Raw genomic sequence first — 18,218 nt, 5'->3', positions numbered from 1 at the left:
AGAAATTGATTTTCAAGTTGAGTTGAGTTTAAACTTGCAGAAATAGGCAGCTGGAAGCGCATTTCGATGAAAACAAACACGGAAGCAGAAAGTCGTTCGTATTCAGAATACTTAGTATTATTTAAAACAGAAATACTGATGTTTTATTAAAAAAAAATTAGTTATAAAAATTGATTAATAAACTTTTCACATAATAATTTAACATTGTGAGCGTTTTATTTTTGCCGGTTCTGATAAAAGGGGCGTGGTGCAATAATTTGTAGCGTCCTGAATTTATTCTAAATTCCTTTTTTTTTGAGAAATGGAGTCGTTTACAGAGCAAATGCTGTATTACCGAGTATATTAATTGTGTTCTTTTAATTTAACTGGTGCTACTGTGCTTGAGAAGTCCTAATTCTCCTATATTTATGTGAAGACAAGGTAATTATCTATTTTCTTTTAACTGAAAAGTGAAAATTTATTACTATCTAATCAAATTTTTTTAAGAAGAACCTGTTATGCTCTTTAAATTGTGGTACAACTCTGTTTCTCGAGGCTGTAAAAAATCTGAAATCTAGTGAATGTTTTTTATACATTATATTTTTCTGAAACAGCTTTTAATAATGATTTTAGGTTTTTATTACAATAGTACTCTCTTGACAGGTTCTATCATTTTACCAAATAATTTTATGGTTTCTTTTGTTAAATAAAGATAAATCTTTATCTTTTTTGATCAAGCTTGAAAAATCAATATATCTAGTGTTAAGGGTACAATACCCAAAAAATGACAAAAATATAGATTTTTTTTATTGCTTATAATGAAAATTCAAACTATTACAAATGCACTGAAAAAAAATCTTCTCTCTATCTACATTTTTAAAAAAGTTATGAATGATTTTAGATTGTCCTAATACGGAAACTTGCTCCGCAGACAGATTTTAAAGTGCTTCTTCTCATGGATGATAATTTTGTGTTTTAATCTTAATTAAATCCCGTAAGAATTTGTTCTATTAAATACAAAGCTTTGAAGTAAGCTTTTTTATCTTAAGTATAATACACTTATTTAAACTGTGCATGGAATAAGCATTTTATGAGGTACTACAATTTTTACAGCATGTTATATATTTACCCAGAAGCAGAAAGTGCCTAAAATTGTGAGGTACGTCGCAGAACAAGCGAAGTCCTGCAGAACAATTTATATCTTGAATCTTCTGTAACCATTTTTATCAAGAGAGCTTCTAAAGCAAGCCGTAAAAGAATTAAATTCAGAGATTTCAAATTTCATAAAGTTTATGAATTTTTATATTTTCTATTCCCATTTCAGAAACAATTTGTGAATCGTGGGGATCCACGATTGACAGAATTGTTTCTAAAAGACCAAATGCTTTCGATGGAGATGAAGAAGTTGTTGGAACAACAGACCAGCGAATGTCTGTGTTTGCAAATGGTGCATTATCTGGGCACTTGTCCCTTCGAAAGATTTTTAAAGCAGCCCTTATTTTAATGCTCGGACCTTCATATCAAAGGCATTTTATTAATAATTCATCATCGTCATTAACAAAATTTTTTACTTCAAAAATGATTGAAAACGTAACAAATCAAGAACGTTTGCCTTGGTTTAAAAAATAATGTAGTGTATCTGTGTATGATCCTATATTTTAATAAATGAAAATATAGTATTTTAACGTAAAGTTCACTTTTTTTCGCTGTGAAATGCTTGCAGAACATTTGTATAAATTAATAAGTCCTGTTGCAGAACATTTGAAAATATTCTACTTCTGGGTATATTTATATCAGGAATTTCTAACCTTTTTTTTCTATTTTTTTACAAAATAATCTATAAAAAATATTCTAATTGATATGTCAACAAATGAATGCACCAACTGTTAAGATGAATGTTGTGAAATTTGAATTTATTTGTAGGAGTTTGTCCCAAATTATGAATATTATGGCTCTGTTAAAAATAAATAAAAACTGAGAAAACATAATCCATAAGTAGTATCTTAGTGATTTTCATGAATACAGTTTTAAAAGGATGTTCATAGTGTCTAATTACATATAGCTATATATATGTTTTGTTTTTTTTTTAATTTAATTTTCATAGTGGTTTTTCTTTTTAAATGGAATCTAAATTTTTTTAGGTATTTTACCTTTTTTATTTTACAATAGATGACTTTTTAGTAGTATTTTGATATTTGCCCTTATTAAATTTTTTAAGTCATTATGTATTTTTTATAAACCATTAAGGAGTTTTCTTGTGTAAACATTATCTAGTAACTAGAGTTGATATTTAAAGGTGCAAAATTGAAAATTTAAAGGTGCAAAAGCACCACCTTTTTACTATTCATTTAGTGAAACAAAAATGTGACATGGTAAACAAGGGTAATAAAAAAAAAACCTGAGCCATGCAAGCACGCAATTCAAGGGATAACACGTTCACCTTCCAATGAGGTGAACTGGGTTCGAATGACAGCATTGACTGGTCGATACAAATTCCATATCTGGCTTTCACCGACCTCAGTGCTGAGGTAAAATATCCCCTGTGGTAGATGAATTGTGGGTTAGAGTCCGTCTGCGGTAAAGCTAACCGTAAGAGGTTTTCCTCTCCATGTAACACAAATGCGGGTTAGTTCCCCCAAAAAGTTCCCACAAAGGCAAATTTCTCCCAATACTTTCCCTTGTCTTCTGGAATGGGTTCGAAATTACAAGGCTACGAAATTACAGTTATTAAATAAAATAAGAAGATAATGTATATTTACTTTAGAAATAGTAAATTTCAATTTTAAAGTATTAAATCGTTTTTTGCAATCTCAATTTTTTAATAGGCTATTATATCATGTAAATTTTGAAGCATTAAATTCACAGTAATTTTATCATTAGCCTATGTTGTTTTTCTACCTTTTTTTTCTCTATCTTTTATTCCTACAAGTGCTGACTACAAATTCCTTCCTACATGTGCTATGATTTTTTTTTTTTTTTAAAAGTTTTTTTTATACAATATCAATAGGACCTGCAAATCTTGAATCACTATTTAATTCAAAACTATTTAATTCTTGAATGCTAAATACACTGATTCTGTTGATAGATTTTTGTTAGATCTTGATGTGACTTTTCTGATGGATTTCCTGATTTTTTTAATATGATGTAGTGACATGTTTATTATATGGATTTTTTCCCCTTACCCTTTCTTTTTAATGCAAACACTGACTTAAATGATAGAAGCAGAGCAATTTTTAATTCCTATACTGTTACTACAGGCAAAAATATATTAATGATTTAATATTGTAAATTTCTTACAGTTATGATATTTTTTAATATGAGAAAAGATTGGGTCGGCTGTTCAACGAGGGTTATAAAATAAAATATGAGAAAAGAAATATAAAGTTCTCAGGTTATGGCAAAAACATTGCAATATGTATATTTATAAAAATGTTTAAATTATTTTGGCAAAATTTGTTTCGGTGGTATTTATGCATGACTTGAGATAATAGTTGTTAACATGTTGTTCCATTGATAAGACCCTTACTGATAACTCGATGAAGACTTTTTGCATGCGTGGATAAGTATGGTTATTTTTACTTTAAGTTTGATACTTTCTGTAACATCAATTCTTAAAATTATCTGATATTATGTACATTATATGATTATAAATTGATATTTATGAATTTTTTAAGAAATAGTATTCAGTACTTAAAAAATAATTTTTCTCTTTGATGATAGGTCTTTTGTACTTACACCATTATGGCTTCAGAAAATTTAAAGGTTAGTTTAATCATTTTTTATCATTTTTCAACCTCCAGAAAAGACCACCTCTATGTAGTGACCACTTTTGGGAGGCACAGAATTTTTTTCATAGACTTTGTGTTGAAGAAAACCTTTAAGAGAGACCATTTAAACCTCTCCTAGCAATCGGGAAAGCATCTGCGCCAAATGCTCAAATTAGGAAACACCTAATAATATCAAAACAAAAAATTCGAGTATATTAGTTGATTGAAATGCATTCAAAATATTTGTGTGAGGTTCTTATTTAGAGTGCTCTTTTTGGTAATACAACCTCATGTTGCAGTCAGAATGCACTAAAGGTGAAGCTATCAATGATTTACTTTTAGAGTTGAAAGTTATATTATTAAAAAAAAAGTAATTTTAGGAAAAAACAAGCATCTGAAAGAAACCTAAATCTTTTAAAGCTAATTAATTTTTATGATATAAAATTCAATGCGAACATAAACAAAAACATAGTTATTTATCTATTTAAAATAACTTTACCATTCGTAATTCATAAATTAATTTTTACATATATCAGTTTGTTTTATGGACCCTTTAAGTTGATCTGTGTTTTCGTGACGCTAACAACAATGGTATTTCCGCACCAAGAAAATGACACTCATTAAAATTATAATAGTCTACTTTCAATAACAATTTGGAAGTCGATTGAGGTAACCTATAAGAACAACAATTAACTTCCATCAATGATCATTTTACTGGGGGATGAAGAGTGGTTGCTCCTGAGAGGTTTCACAGTATTTTGTTATATCGAACTCCAAGTTTTTCAGTTTGAGAATATAGCAGAGCAGTCCAATGTATATAAAAATTTTTTTTTATTTACGATGCATTTACTTAAAGTAAAAACAAATGTAATGCACACTACTGAGCATTATGAAATAAATATGAACAATAATCCAATTGAAAAAAAAAAAAACTAGCTTGATCACTTTGGACAGCTGGTTTGTTACAACTGAAAATTTCCAGTTCAACCAAGAGAATTAGTTTCCATGATGTCATACTTACATCTGCACTAATTTCTTCTATGATTGGGTATTGCTCAGTTTAGTGATGCAACGGATCTTAATTTGGCCGGATACCGGATATCCAGCCAATCTTTCAGCCAGATATCCGGTATCTGGCCGCAGTACTTTTTTTAAAATAGATATTTATGAAACAATTCCTCAGATCGATTATTACTTTATTCTAATATTTGTCTTTAATATAACTGGCAACCATTCAGATCTTTTCTCAATTTTTTAAATCAAGTGAAACTAGAAAAGAAAAATTTAATGAAATTGGTTATTTATTAGTTAATATTTATATGTTTTTATTTGATAAGATTGCCAATTTCATTTTATTTTAAAAATCAAAGAGGTTGGCTATTATATAATTATAATATGATAAATATGTATATCTGTATAATAAATATATTCTGTTGTAATTGTATACCATATTTTTATATACTACATACTATGTTATATTACATAACTTTCAAAATACTAACATATTTTAAGAATATTTATATCAATGGTTAGTATAACATAGCTGTTGTAGCCGTGACCAAGATAAAAACTGAAACCTAATACATATTTTAAGTATAATTTCTTTATTTTATAAACACTATAAGTATAAAAAAAATTATATTTGAAAAGAATATTGATTTTTAGGTTAAAATTGCATTTTCTACCATCATTGTGATGAATTATATATATATATATATATATATATTTCATTTTTACCTTTCTACTCAATATTTTATTTCGAGCCAATTGTTACTGCTGGATAATCATAATATCCGGCCTACTAGTCGGATCGGCTGGATAGATACTGCCTGCCGGATATCCGTTGCATCTCTAGCTCAGTTGACTGAAAATTTGAGCAAACATTGTTGATTTTTTTTTCTGGAAAAACGAAATGAAATTAGTTTATTTTAATTGTTAAAAAAGGCTTGGAAAATAGGTATCTGGAAAATAAGCATCCAAATATGGAACTTTGTATTTAATATATGAAATTATATAATATATGAAATTATGGTTTTATTTGTAGCGTGACACAATATTAAAAAGGCACCATTAAGCTGCTTCTTGTAAGATGTTTCAATTTTGTTGTCTGTACACGACAATTACATGTTTTTGAAATCGGAATATAATATCAAAAATATTAAAATATTCTTGTAGTACTTTTAAAATATTTAAAAAAAAATCCTTATTTTGTCTTGCTCCGATTTCCAATGGTTAAAAATTATGCCCTTCAAGTTTGTTCCCTTCAGTAGTTTTCTTTTTCATTTCCTGACTGTCACTGCTCGGTTATTGAAAAACTTGACCATTGTTTTGGCATTCATACTGGCGACAAAATCTCACTCTTATAATAATTCAAATATATTAGAATAATTCAACAATTATAATTTTATTTTTAAATTTAAGTGCTTTTTTTCTTATAATCAAAGATAATTTTTAAATTTTTATGTCACAATAATAAGGCTTTGTTTATTTCTCTTTTATTTATTTAGAAGGAAAAGTTTATTTTAATATTGTGATATCTTTATTTTTATTTTAGATTTTTTGCTAATTATATTTATATATATATATATTGTAGGGCAACAAGAATAATGAGAGTGAGAAAAATTTTCCTTCACTCAAAAAACTTTTACCTGCCACACCATCTGGAGAACTGATGAGCTCAGCTACTGCTGTCATTGACAGGAACACAAATACAAAACAAAATCAGGCATATGATGCATTCTTTTTGGAATATTCATTGATATCTGAATAGTATGTTTACTTATATGCTGTTATATTGTGTTGTTATATGTTGTTATAATATGTTATATTTTATGTGAAAAATAATATAATAATTATAAGCATATGATGCCTTTTTTTAGAATATTCATAGAACTAATTTGTTATGAACCTAATGCCAAAAACGGAATCAAATATTACAACCCTATTAAACTCAGAGTTATCTTGTAACTTCGACTTATAAACATGGATGACAATTTTGTGCATGTGCATCACTTCAAAGATATATTTCATATGAAAATCCACTACTAATCGGAACAACTATGTAGTTCTTTAAAAAAAGCAATAATGTATTAAATTCTGGGCAATCACACTTAAACTTTAAAAGAAAGCAATCATAATGAATATTAAATTGAAACCTTTGCTCTTCTCCTTTTTCAATCATTATATCACAGCTGTCTGCATGTACAATCCATAAACCAAATTGGCAGTTATTATCATTGTTGGTGAGGAAAAAAAGTCTCAAAAATGGATGAAAAATGCATTACAAAGTATAACCTAGTCAGGGATCTGTTTAGAAGAAATTTGGGTTCGTTAACGGACCCTTCACAAAATATCTTTTCATAAAACCGGACCCTTCACGAAATCTTTTAACTTAAAAACGGGCACTCCGTAAATTATTTTTCTTTTAATCGGACCCTTCACAAATCTGTTTTATCTTCATTATTATTTTGTTAATCGAAATAGGAAAACAAGAAAGATGAATGTAAACGAATTTAGTTTTGTCTTTGGCAGACGCTTCTTCCATTATTCGTTCTGCGTTCAGCAGTATAGGCTTATTTTTGAAAATTAAATTTTTTAAAATTATAAGCATAATCTTGTATCTATTTGCAATATAAAACTCATTGAAAAAGTTTTTTGCAATAACTGGACCCTATTTGCACAATTTCATAAAAGCAGGACCCTGGTTGAAAGAATGTGACTTAACGTTTATTTTATATTCATAAATTACGAATAAATTTTTAACAATTTTTCAAAAACAGGACCTTTCACAAAATGTCTGGACAGACCCCTGCTAGTAATACAATGATAAGCATATTATGCATTCTATTTAGATTATTCATTAATATCTGAATAATATGTTAGTTTCAATATTACTTATACATTGATTATATATTTAATTTATGTAAATATCATTATAATTAACATGTGACACATTATTTTTAAAATATTCAATAATATCTTAATAGTATGTTTTTTTAAATATTGCTAATTGATTATTTTTTATTTTTTTAATATAATTCTCTGACTGTGATAATTCCGGGTTTTGGGGTAAAATTCCGTTTTCCCCTGACAATTCACAAACTTTTTTTTTTTTACGAATCTTGTTTCTGCCGTCAATTCCCAGGGCTAACGAATCTGTCATTTTATTTTCGACGATATTGTTGTTCAATTTCCGAATTTTCATTCCATATTCTAAATTGAACCGGATCCGAGTTAAGAAAAAGATTCATACTTATTTAATATTTTATTTCGTTCTTATTTTTTAAAATGTTTTGTTCTTTTAAGGAATGGCAAAACTTAGTCACTTTTTTAATTAAATGTTACCAATATTTTCTTATTTAATCCCCTTTTTTAAGTGTGTTAAAAGAAACTGCTACTCACATTTGGATTCTAGCAAATGACCCTGGTTGAAAGAATGTGGCCCTAACGAATGTTAAATAAATTTTTGGAATCATTTAATTTGTACCAACAGTAAAAATCTATTCCTTTTATATCAATGAGTTGTGAATTTTAGTAGTAATAGTCCGGAAAATGCTTGATGGTTTTTGTATTTTTTCCTCACTAGTGCAGCCAATTATGTTAATAATTTACTAAATTATAATGTACAAAATTCTTCTGCTTATTTTTTAAATGTTTAAATTCAGCTTAACTATATTCTTACTTTAATGTTGAATTAAAAATAGCCATATTATAATCATTTTCGTATTTCAATTTAACATTTTTACTTTTTCTGAGTAAACTAAAGTATAGGGAAATATTTTTCTTTTGATTTCTCTTTCATCTTTTGTTCACTGAAATGCATGTGCAATGCATTTATCCCACCCCCTCTTAAATCGAAAAGAAAACGAAATCAACATGTCACTCTTTTCTATTTTATTGACGACAGCTTATCAGAAAAGCGATTATTTCACACACACATAAAAAAATAAACATTTGCCCTATCCCTGCCCCCTCTGGATCTTCATGGTCACAGAAATACATAAAAACGTTTTCTATCGACAAACAGCAAGAAAAATATCCTCTCCCCACACATTTCAATCAATCATCTCAATCGTTCTAGTGCAAAATAGCAGGATAACCGAGCAAAATGTTCCGGTTTTCTAGATACCGGATAAATGGTTCTCTAATGTGGGCTTTTTATTTTTCTGCTAATTTGCAGAATTCCACGAATCTCAAGACAGTTGATTTGCAGGACTCCGCAAATTAAAATTTGTATCTTGACAAAATTTTCTTGGTTTGCGGATAAACTAAAATTTAAATATTTTTCTTAACACTCGCTCCTTTTGATAATTCATGAAGATTACAATTTGCAGAATTCGAATTGCGTTTGAGTGATCAGTTTTTGACATGCTTTATTTGTGGGACAGTGTAAATAGTTTTTTTTTGTAGTTGCCATTTCGAATTTTCTCAAGTTTATTTATTTGCATTGCGATATTTTTCATACAATATTATTATGATCTACATCTACAGACTTTGAATTGCGCTTTTGACTATTCACTTTTGGATGTAACTCTTCAACTGTTTTTTGATTGCTTTTTCAGCAACTATTGCTTAAGGTCGCATGTTTTTTAAGATTCTGCTATTTTTAATATAATAATATGACACATGAAATTCAAATCTTGCATTTAAATAATTGCGCTTTACATGCTCGATTTGCGCTGATGCCATTGTGAATCCATGTTTCTATCGTTTTTCAGCAGTTATTGCAATTAATTTTCACAATGGTTTTAAATATATTTAGATATCTCATAAGATCAATGAGAAGTTCGGATCGCACATTTGAGTATTCACTATTTGTTTGCTATGTCATATTTCAATCTATTTTTCAGCAGTTATTGTTATTGATTTTCGCATGGTTTTTTAAAATAATATTTTTAATGCAATATATATTAATAATGCAATATATATAAATTTATTACGATATGTCAAAGACGAAACACGTATCCCCAATAAAGTTACTCCCAATAAAGAGTCCAATTTGTGTGATTTTGTTGTAAATCAAAGTAGTGTTGTGAGCAATCTTTTTTCAACAGCTTCCTCAATGGATTTTATAAATTTTAAAAATTGTAAATTTCCATTTATTTATTTTTATGTCATGCAAAAAAGGAAGGAATATGAAATTCTTTTTTCAAAGTGGGAAAACATGGCCCTGAGATATGTATGTATGTATGTATGTATGTATGTATGTTGATAAGAACGCTTTTAAATGAACGGAAATAATCTTTTATGTATAAAATACAAAATAAACATCATTGAAAAAATTAATTCATTTCAAAGAGAAACTGTTAAATTTGAACAATAACTTATGAGGAAATCCTGGTATTTATTAAAATGTTTTCTTTTGACTTCAATGCCTCTTTCAATGAACTTTTAAGGTAGATATTTTGTTACTTGTTATTCAAACTTTGTTGAAAAAATGTCAACTTTTTCAGCCTTCTTCTTCAAAAACAGTTGCTATCGGGCGTGTATGTGATTCCCTCCGCTGGCTCTCCATTAAGTAAGATTTTTATTGTAATTGTTATAAATTGGGTTTCATTGTTTTAATTTATGGTTCATTTTAAACTAACAATTTATTTATTTTGGAATATTTTGACACTAGCACTAATCATTTAATAAAAATGATATATAACCAGGTTAGTAATCTGAACAACTGCTTACTAAAAGTGAAAATTGCTTTGTGAGTAAATTAAATAAAATTTATGAAAATAATTTAATATTCAAGTAGATTGGACTAGAATAACTAGGTAATTTGGACTAGAATTATTTTTAATTATTCTATGCAATCTAACAAAATAATTATTTTGAGGGATTATAAACAGTCCTTGAGCTTTATGCTACCTGACTGCTCATGCACTATCGTTTATTCGTAGTTATGAAAAATGGTATGAAACATATTTAATAATGAAAGACAAATTAGTATTTTAAACAAAAATATATTAGAACTAAATCTTGGCTAAAATTTAAACTATTTACATAAGCACATCCTACTTAATTCAATAATTAGAACTTTCAAAATGTGATGTTGCACCTACTTAACTAAAAAGAAATTTTTTTTATTTGATAGAATATTTTAGGAAAAACACTTTAACAAAGTTTAAGAAAACATTTAAACACTGTTTGGCTGGGTTTTTGGAGTAAACAAAAATCATCAACCACGTATTAATTAAATTAGTGGTGTAATTATAAGTTAATGAACATAATTTAAGTTTATATTATTCGGCTATATTATTTTACATATTTATTACTTTAATGCAGAAAAATGTGCATCGTTAAGCAATAAAAAAGTTATTAAAATTTAAAATTCAATTAAAAAAATGTTACTTATCAGATTGAATGGATCCATAGGCCATTTTAGGCCAAACCTCAATCAATCAATCCTATATATAGAATAGTCTCCGTTTTTTTTTTTTTTTTTTTTTTTTTTTTTTGCTCACATAATTTCAACATAACTAAAATTATGAGGCTGTCTTAAATTAGATAAGAGAAAATATTGCCCTTTATACTGCAGTTTTCTGATTAGAGGGTAAGGGAGATAGGCCGAAACAAAGTTGAATAAAAAAAAAGCCTGAACATTTCAAAGCAGTAACAATAAAACTGTCATTAGGTTAAAAAACTAAAAAGTAAAGAATGAATACTCAGTGTTGACAATTTTACTTATTACTCATTGTAACTGATTTACCTCTTTTAAATAAGATCAAACTATAATCAAGAGCTGTTTTTTTAAAAAAGAATTTGAGTGATATATTCACTGTAATCCAACAAGAGATGTCAGCACAATTTCCATAGAGAATTTAATTGTTAACACTACATGTCTATTGAACAAGCAAATAAATCAAGATCTTAAACTTATAACATTATAAGTCTACAAACTTAGATCGCCAGAAGTCATCTCTAGTGTATTTACCTCTTTTCTCTATTATTTTATTTTTTGAAAATAAATATTATAAACAATAATTGTAAATTGCATAATATTAATTTTAAATTGTTTGTCTTTTGATCTTTCTGTAATTCGTTTGAGTACTCACGTAAATTTCTTTTTTGATTTCTAGAGTGGTTTGGTGTGATATTCATTCGACAAGGACTCTATCAAGGGGGTATATTTCGCTTCACTCTGTATGTACCTGACAACTATCCAGACTGTGACTGTCCTGTGAGTATTAAAATATTTCATGAAGGTATTTTAGGCTTTCTTTAAAAAGTTTGTTTCATGGAAACTAATGCAATTCTTTAAATTTTTTAGATATTAGTTTTTGACCCTCCTGTGTTTAATCCTTTGATAAACATAGAAACAGGTGAACTTGATGTGAAAAGAGCTTTTCCAAAGTGGCGGTAAACTTCATATTTTTATGATTCATTTATAATATGTTTATATTTCTTAAACGTTAGTAAAATTATTTATTTACAACTTTAGAAGAAATGTGAATCATTTATGGCAAGTTGTTCAGTATGCAAAGAGAATATTCTACAAAATAGAAACTGAATCCCCATCAAACATGGAAGCTGCTGAACTGTAAGTAATTTTTTTCTTTTTTTTTTTAAGTATATATATATATATATATATATATTATCAAGGCTTCTTTTTAGTTTGGATTTTTAGCATAGCTTCAATTTCTTAAACGTTTCTACTTTTTGTTGAAATAATTAAATTAAGATTTAATGTTTTTTATATTTGTATTTCCTATTAATTTTTAAATTATTGAGTTTTATTCAAGGTATTAGCTTCACATTTGTGTTTTGAAATATCATAGTAAAAAGTTATTTAATTTTTGCATTTAGTGTTTATCAATGTAATTAGGCTATTTTATAGATGGTACCTCTGATATAGTTAGTTTTTGCTACCTGTGTGATTTGATGCTATAGTATTTTTCTTCAAAACGTTAGCAATAAATATTGAATTAAAGATGTAGTATTAGTTAACATCAATATCCCCTTGAATGGTGTCATTTGCTATGTGTGTGTTGTTGCCGCTATAGCATTGAACCTTCGAAGAGTGGGCAATTAATATTGAATTAGAGATGGAGCATTACTTAACACTCATACCCAATTGAATAGTGTCATTTGTTCTGTGTGTGTTATGAATGCTATAGCAACGCACTTCAAAGTGTTGGCAATAAATAGTTCATGATTTGTGTCATAGTTTCATGTGTGTTGGCAGCATAAGGATTAGTTAACATCTGCACCTTATGGTTTTGCATACATGGTTTTGTGATATAGTGCCATTCTGCTATAGCAACTCCATTAGCAAACTGCACTACAAGAACTAAATCCTCAGTGACAACTAATTTCATTGGTATCATCTTTGAAATAACTAAGAAATGGTTATTTAAGATAATTCATTACACTGATACCCATTTTCTTATCGGAAAAATTAAAACTAATTCAAGTTCTATTTAAAGTTAATGTTGCCAGAAATTTAACATCAATAATATTTTAAATAATGGCAGAGCCAAGAAGAGATTTGGGGAGTTAAAACCCCTCCCAGAAATCATCCTCAATAATTAAATCAGTTGCTAATCAATCGTAAAAGGAATTTAATTAATAAGAAACTTGTCCATGGTATTAAAAAAGGAAATAAGATTACAATAACATAATGCTAGAATATGTGAAAGTTTTTCTAATTATCAATTATGCTGCATGAAAAAATATTTATATATATATTTCCAGATATCATTTCTTCAAACTTGACCTCATTTGGCTGAATATTTCACAAATTAAGAACTGGGTGATGATGATTTTGCACTTATCAAAAAATACCATGATATTTACTAAGAAAAAAATTGTGAGGCTTATAAAAAATTATATTAAATCAGTTCTGCGTATTTTAAAGTGAAGATAAAATTTTAAGTAGCTTTAGTGAGGGAAAATCTCTAGATTTGTTCAAAATGATGCTTAGTTAATTTTTTTAGCAGATTTGTAAATTTTGTACAATGGTCATAATTAGTAGGAATTCAGAGAAAAGCTGAAAATAATTTATCAAAGCCTGAAACACTGTTTGTCAATTATTATAAGTAAGCGTAGTTTATTGTTTTAATTTTTTCTTATTAAATTTTAAAACCCCTTCCAGAAAAAACTTCTGGCTGTACCACTGTATTTAAATGCTAATTACCTTTTTCCTCCCATGACTGCATTTCTTAATGTTATTTAAATTTAGTAAAGTCTAATGAAGGAACTGATAGTAATGAATACTAGATTAATACAGTAGTGATATATGCTTTTTTGGTTTTATAGGTATGAAAAAGATCTTGAATTGTATAAAATTAATTCGTCTGAGAGCCTCAGAATCTGCAATGAAAAACTTTATGATAAGCCTTGCACAGATGATCCCCATGCAATTTATTTTACACCCTGGGATCATTCAGTTCATGACGACTTCAGAAAGAAATTATTTACTTATAAAGTATGTATTTTCTTGTCTCTTTAACTGCAACAGTCAGTTCAGTGTTACCAATATTTTCTCCATGTCCCCGCCTCATTATTTTATTTATTAAATAACCAGAGACATGGGTGTACAAATTGTTTTCTGTGAGTACTGTTTTGTTATGAAATGGGATTGCAATCAAATAATGTGACAAATCTTAAGTAAAACAAAATCTAACTTAATTGTATTTGGATTAAAGAGTCGGAATTATAGTTTGTAGTTTTTGTTTTAATGGTTTGGGAATTTATAAGAAGAAAAAAATAAAAAATGCAAAGTGTTGTGAAAATTTTCTAGATAGTTTTCTATCTGAAAATTTCCCTACCCTCATCAGTAAATGGTATATAGCTTTCTTAAAAAATTTTTCAAATTTATCATACACATAGCACTATGCTGAAAATTAAAATAATTAGTTCTAAAAAAAATTCATAAATTATTTCTATAAAATTACAATTACCAAAATTTTTAATTTTACAGTGATGCTTATCACATGTTCAGTATTATGGTTTTTGAATTAACAGAAATTTAGAATATTTTTTTTTACTTTTAAATTAAAAACTTCATAAATACTGAGACTGCCATATGTGCAGGGTATCCGCTCACCTGAAAAGTCGTCAATTTCGGCATTGAACAAAATTCGTCATGAAATGTCATGATTTTAACTATTTTTTTAAAAGAAAATCATGGAAAGTCATGGATTTAGGTCACTGAAAAATCTAATTTTTAAAATGGAATTCAATTCCCCCCCCCCCATTTCATGGTGTTCCGAATATCTGAATTTGTAACAAAATCCCCCCTCACAGTCATATTTTAATAAAATATAAAATGTTTTTATCATGTTCTTTAAAAGTTATGGTGTTCTTTAAAAAAATGAAAGAAATAAAATAATTTCTAGAGCGAATTACCTTTTAAACTTCTGTGATTTCAAAATTTTTATTATTTATTTTTCAATTTTATTTTATCAATTTAAAATTCTAGCTCAAGCAAGCCAGTCATTTTCAAATTTTTTCTAATTCCGAAATGAGAACAGAAAAATCAGGAGTATTTCCAGGGGTCTGTTTAGAAGAAATTTGGATCTGTTAACGAACCTTTCACAAAATATCTTTTCATAAAAACGGACCCTTCACAAAATATTTTAACTTAAAAAGGACCTTTCACAAAATAATTTATCTCTTAATCGGACCCTTCACAAATTTGTTTATCTTCATTATTGTTTTGTTAATCGAATAATCCCAGGAGGGGGGGGGGCAGAAATAAACAAACTAAATTTTGTCTTCGGCAGACACTTCTTCCTTTATTCGTCCGAAATGAATATTCTGCGTTCAACAATATAGGTTAGATACCAAATATTTGTATGTTACATCCCTAATTTAGTAGCTGCAATTGCTGTTAATTTTTTAAAATTTAATTTTTTTAATTATAATTTTACAGTGTTGAGCATAATCTTGCATCTCTTTACAAGTTAAAAACTTCTTGAAAAAGTTTTTTTTGCAATAACGGACCCTATTTGCACTAATTCACAAAAGCGGACCCTGGTTGAAAGAATGTGACTTAACGTTTATTTTATATTCACAAATTACGAGTAATTTTTTCACAATTTTACAAAAACGGACCTTTCACAAAATGTCTGGATAGACCCTTGATTTCTTTCAGGAGTATTATAAGTAAAGTATCTTTAGAATATAAGTCTGCAGAAAAAAATTATTTGCTTTTGTATTTTTTCCAGCTATTTTATTGCTTCAAACTCTTTCTTTACCCTGTTTTTTTAAATTTAAAATCTTTAAATATGCCGATGCAGAGTATAACAGTTTTGGTTATACAGGGTGTACCTATCATTTCAATTTATGTTATTCTAATGGTATTTTAAATTTCTAGTGTTTTTGTCGGAGTAAATAGTAACTTCGTTAAGCCATGAAAAATTCTAGGAATTAGTTATGGAAAGTCATGAATTTGGAAATCTAAAATGTAGCGGATGCCCTGTAAGTGTCTCATCAGATGTCTTTATTATGATTCAAGTCAGGTTATGCGCCTTAATGGCTTGCTTTGTAATACGACACAACAGATTGGTTTAAAACTCTGTAACTATTCATGGAAATAGGAGTTAATATAATATATATATTATTTGCTTATTAAGTAACTATCTAATCATCTTCAGAATATTGTACTATTAATATTTAAAATAAACATTTTATTTTTCAGAAAGAAGAACCTGATAATCAAAAAAGTTCAAGCAATGGTCTCTCCTGGATGCAACCAGGAAGTTTACAAATATTTTCCAAATCTTCATCCTGATAAATAATATTTGGATCATTTTATTGTTTTAAACAACAAATACTTGGCATTGTTCGTGACAATGAAATATTTTGATTCGAGGCATCTTTTTTGTACATGTAAATTAATTACTATATTTTTGTTATTACTTTATATTTACTTTGTGAATATGAAACAAGTTAAAACAGAGATGCTAACTGCTCCGCACGTGCCATAATGATATAAAAAACGGTTAACTACTAATTAAAATTTGCAAGTATTTGACAAATTTTGCTAACTTTTCAAACAGTGTAGCTCGACTAAATTGTTAAGAAGTGGCGAATTATATAAGCCTTCGAATTATTTAGAAATAGTGGTGAATAAAATCCATTACCTTATAAATTGAATTTATTAAACCAACACTCACATATCTATAAACTACCACTCGAAAATATTTATTGTATTTGCTGTCCGGAGGAAGTTGGCATCTCTGGTTAAAATTGTGATTTTTACTATTATCAGGGTTGCCACTCAAATCTGGAAAAAAAAAATTTAGGGTGTTTTTCCCTGTACATATTATACACAATGTATTAAGAGGAAACAACAATTATTGTGTTCTTGTGTGAGTTATATTGGGCTAACTATATTTCTTAGTTGTAATTGCTCGAAAACAGCTGAACATACTTAAAATAATGCTATAGTAAATGAAATAGTTTAGTATAACTGAAATATCATGGTTAAATATCCCATAGATTATGCTTTGATTGGTCACCATTTTTTAAAAGACAAAATTCCCTGTATTTTCCCGGTGTGTAAAGAAAAAAAAATCAAAATTCCCTGTTATTATAGGTGATTTTTAAATTCCCTGTATTTTCCAGGTTTTCCCTGTGAAGTGGCAGCCCTGTATATTAAACAAATTTTCAAATCTGCCAAACAGAAAAAAAATACTGTCCATGGATGTTATTTCACTGTAAATAGTTTTTCTGTGCATTTAGGTGGAAAATAAAATTTTTTTGAGTTGAAATCAATTTATTTTATTGAAATTTTAAATTCATGCTTTTTATAATATTTTTACAACCTATTGTATTAAGACAAGAGTATTTAAATTTTCAAATGTCTAAGACTTTTTCATGTTTTATTCTTTTTTTTTTTTTTAAAAAAAAAGCTTAAAATGATCTTGGGGGTTTTCCACAAATTTCATTTTGTACTGTTTTATTAATAATAACACCAGCATTGTTGAGATCATCCCCATAAAAGATCTTTTCTTTCATCTGTTTTTTTTCCTTATACAATCATATATCGGTATCTGAACGTTTATTGCAGATATAATTGTTATTTAATTTTGTTTTAAATTCCAAACTAATATTTGGAGAAAACCCCTATCATTTTGAGTTTCTTTTTATAAGTACAAAAGCAACTTAGAAGATTGCTTGAAACTTTTTAAGATATTCAATTAATCGTCGCTAAATATGATTCTCTTACAAAATTCAGAAGAAGAAAAATTTCACATCCCCCCCCCCTACGAGCACTATAAACGAATTACATTAATTACCCCCCTACGAGCCGAGATCTTATGCAGTTTTGAACAAATTTCAAAGTAACATTTTTGTAATTTTAAATTGCTCTAAAAACTTCGTTTAATATTTTTAAAATTATAGCAAAAAAAAAAGATTTTTATAAAAATGTTACCATAAATATTAAAGCTAGGCTTACAAAATTTTGTGTAATTATTACAAATAATAACCAAAATAATTGTTATAAGTTACAAATTTATTGCTACATTGTTT

General features: G+C 27.7%; 1 protein-coding gene across 1 annotated transcript; it reads left to right on the top strand.

The window, feature by feature from the left end:
- The first annotated feature begins 44 nt into the window (after positions 1–44).
- Positions 45–17,455, top strand: peo (ubiquitin E2 variant domain-containing protein pendolino). The gene is made up of 9 exons (XM_087168636.1): positions 45–420; positions 3,700–3,741; positions 6,340–6,515; positions 10,199–10,263; positions 11,816–11,916; positions 12,007–12,095; positions 12,178–12,276; positions 13,995–14,163; positions 16,381–17,455. Exons 2-9 carry the CDS (start codon positions 3,721–3,723, stop codon positions 16,471–16,473), a joined length of 813 nt encoding a protein of 270 aa, XP_087024762.1. The 5' UTR covers positions 45–420; positions 3,700–3,720; the 3' UTR covers positions 16,474–17,455.
- The last annotated feature ends 763 nt before the right edge of the window (positions 17,456–18,218 follow it).

This window comes from Parasteatoda tepidariorum, chromosome 7 (genome assembly GCF_982258835.1).
Source record: "Parasteatoda tepidariorum strain Cologne lab strain chromosome 7, Ptep-v5.0, whole genome shotgun sequence".
In the NCBI taxonomy this organism is placed as follows: domain Eukaryota; kingdom Metazoa; phylum Arthropoda; class Arachnida; order Araneae; family Theridiidae; genus Parasteatoda; species Parasteatoda tepidariorum.
Note: the sequence above shows the minus strand (reverse complement) of the source record. Positions and strands in the feature narration are given on the sequence as shown.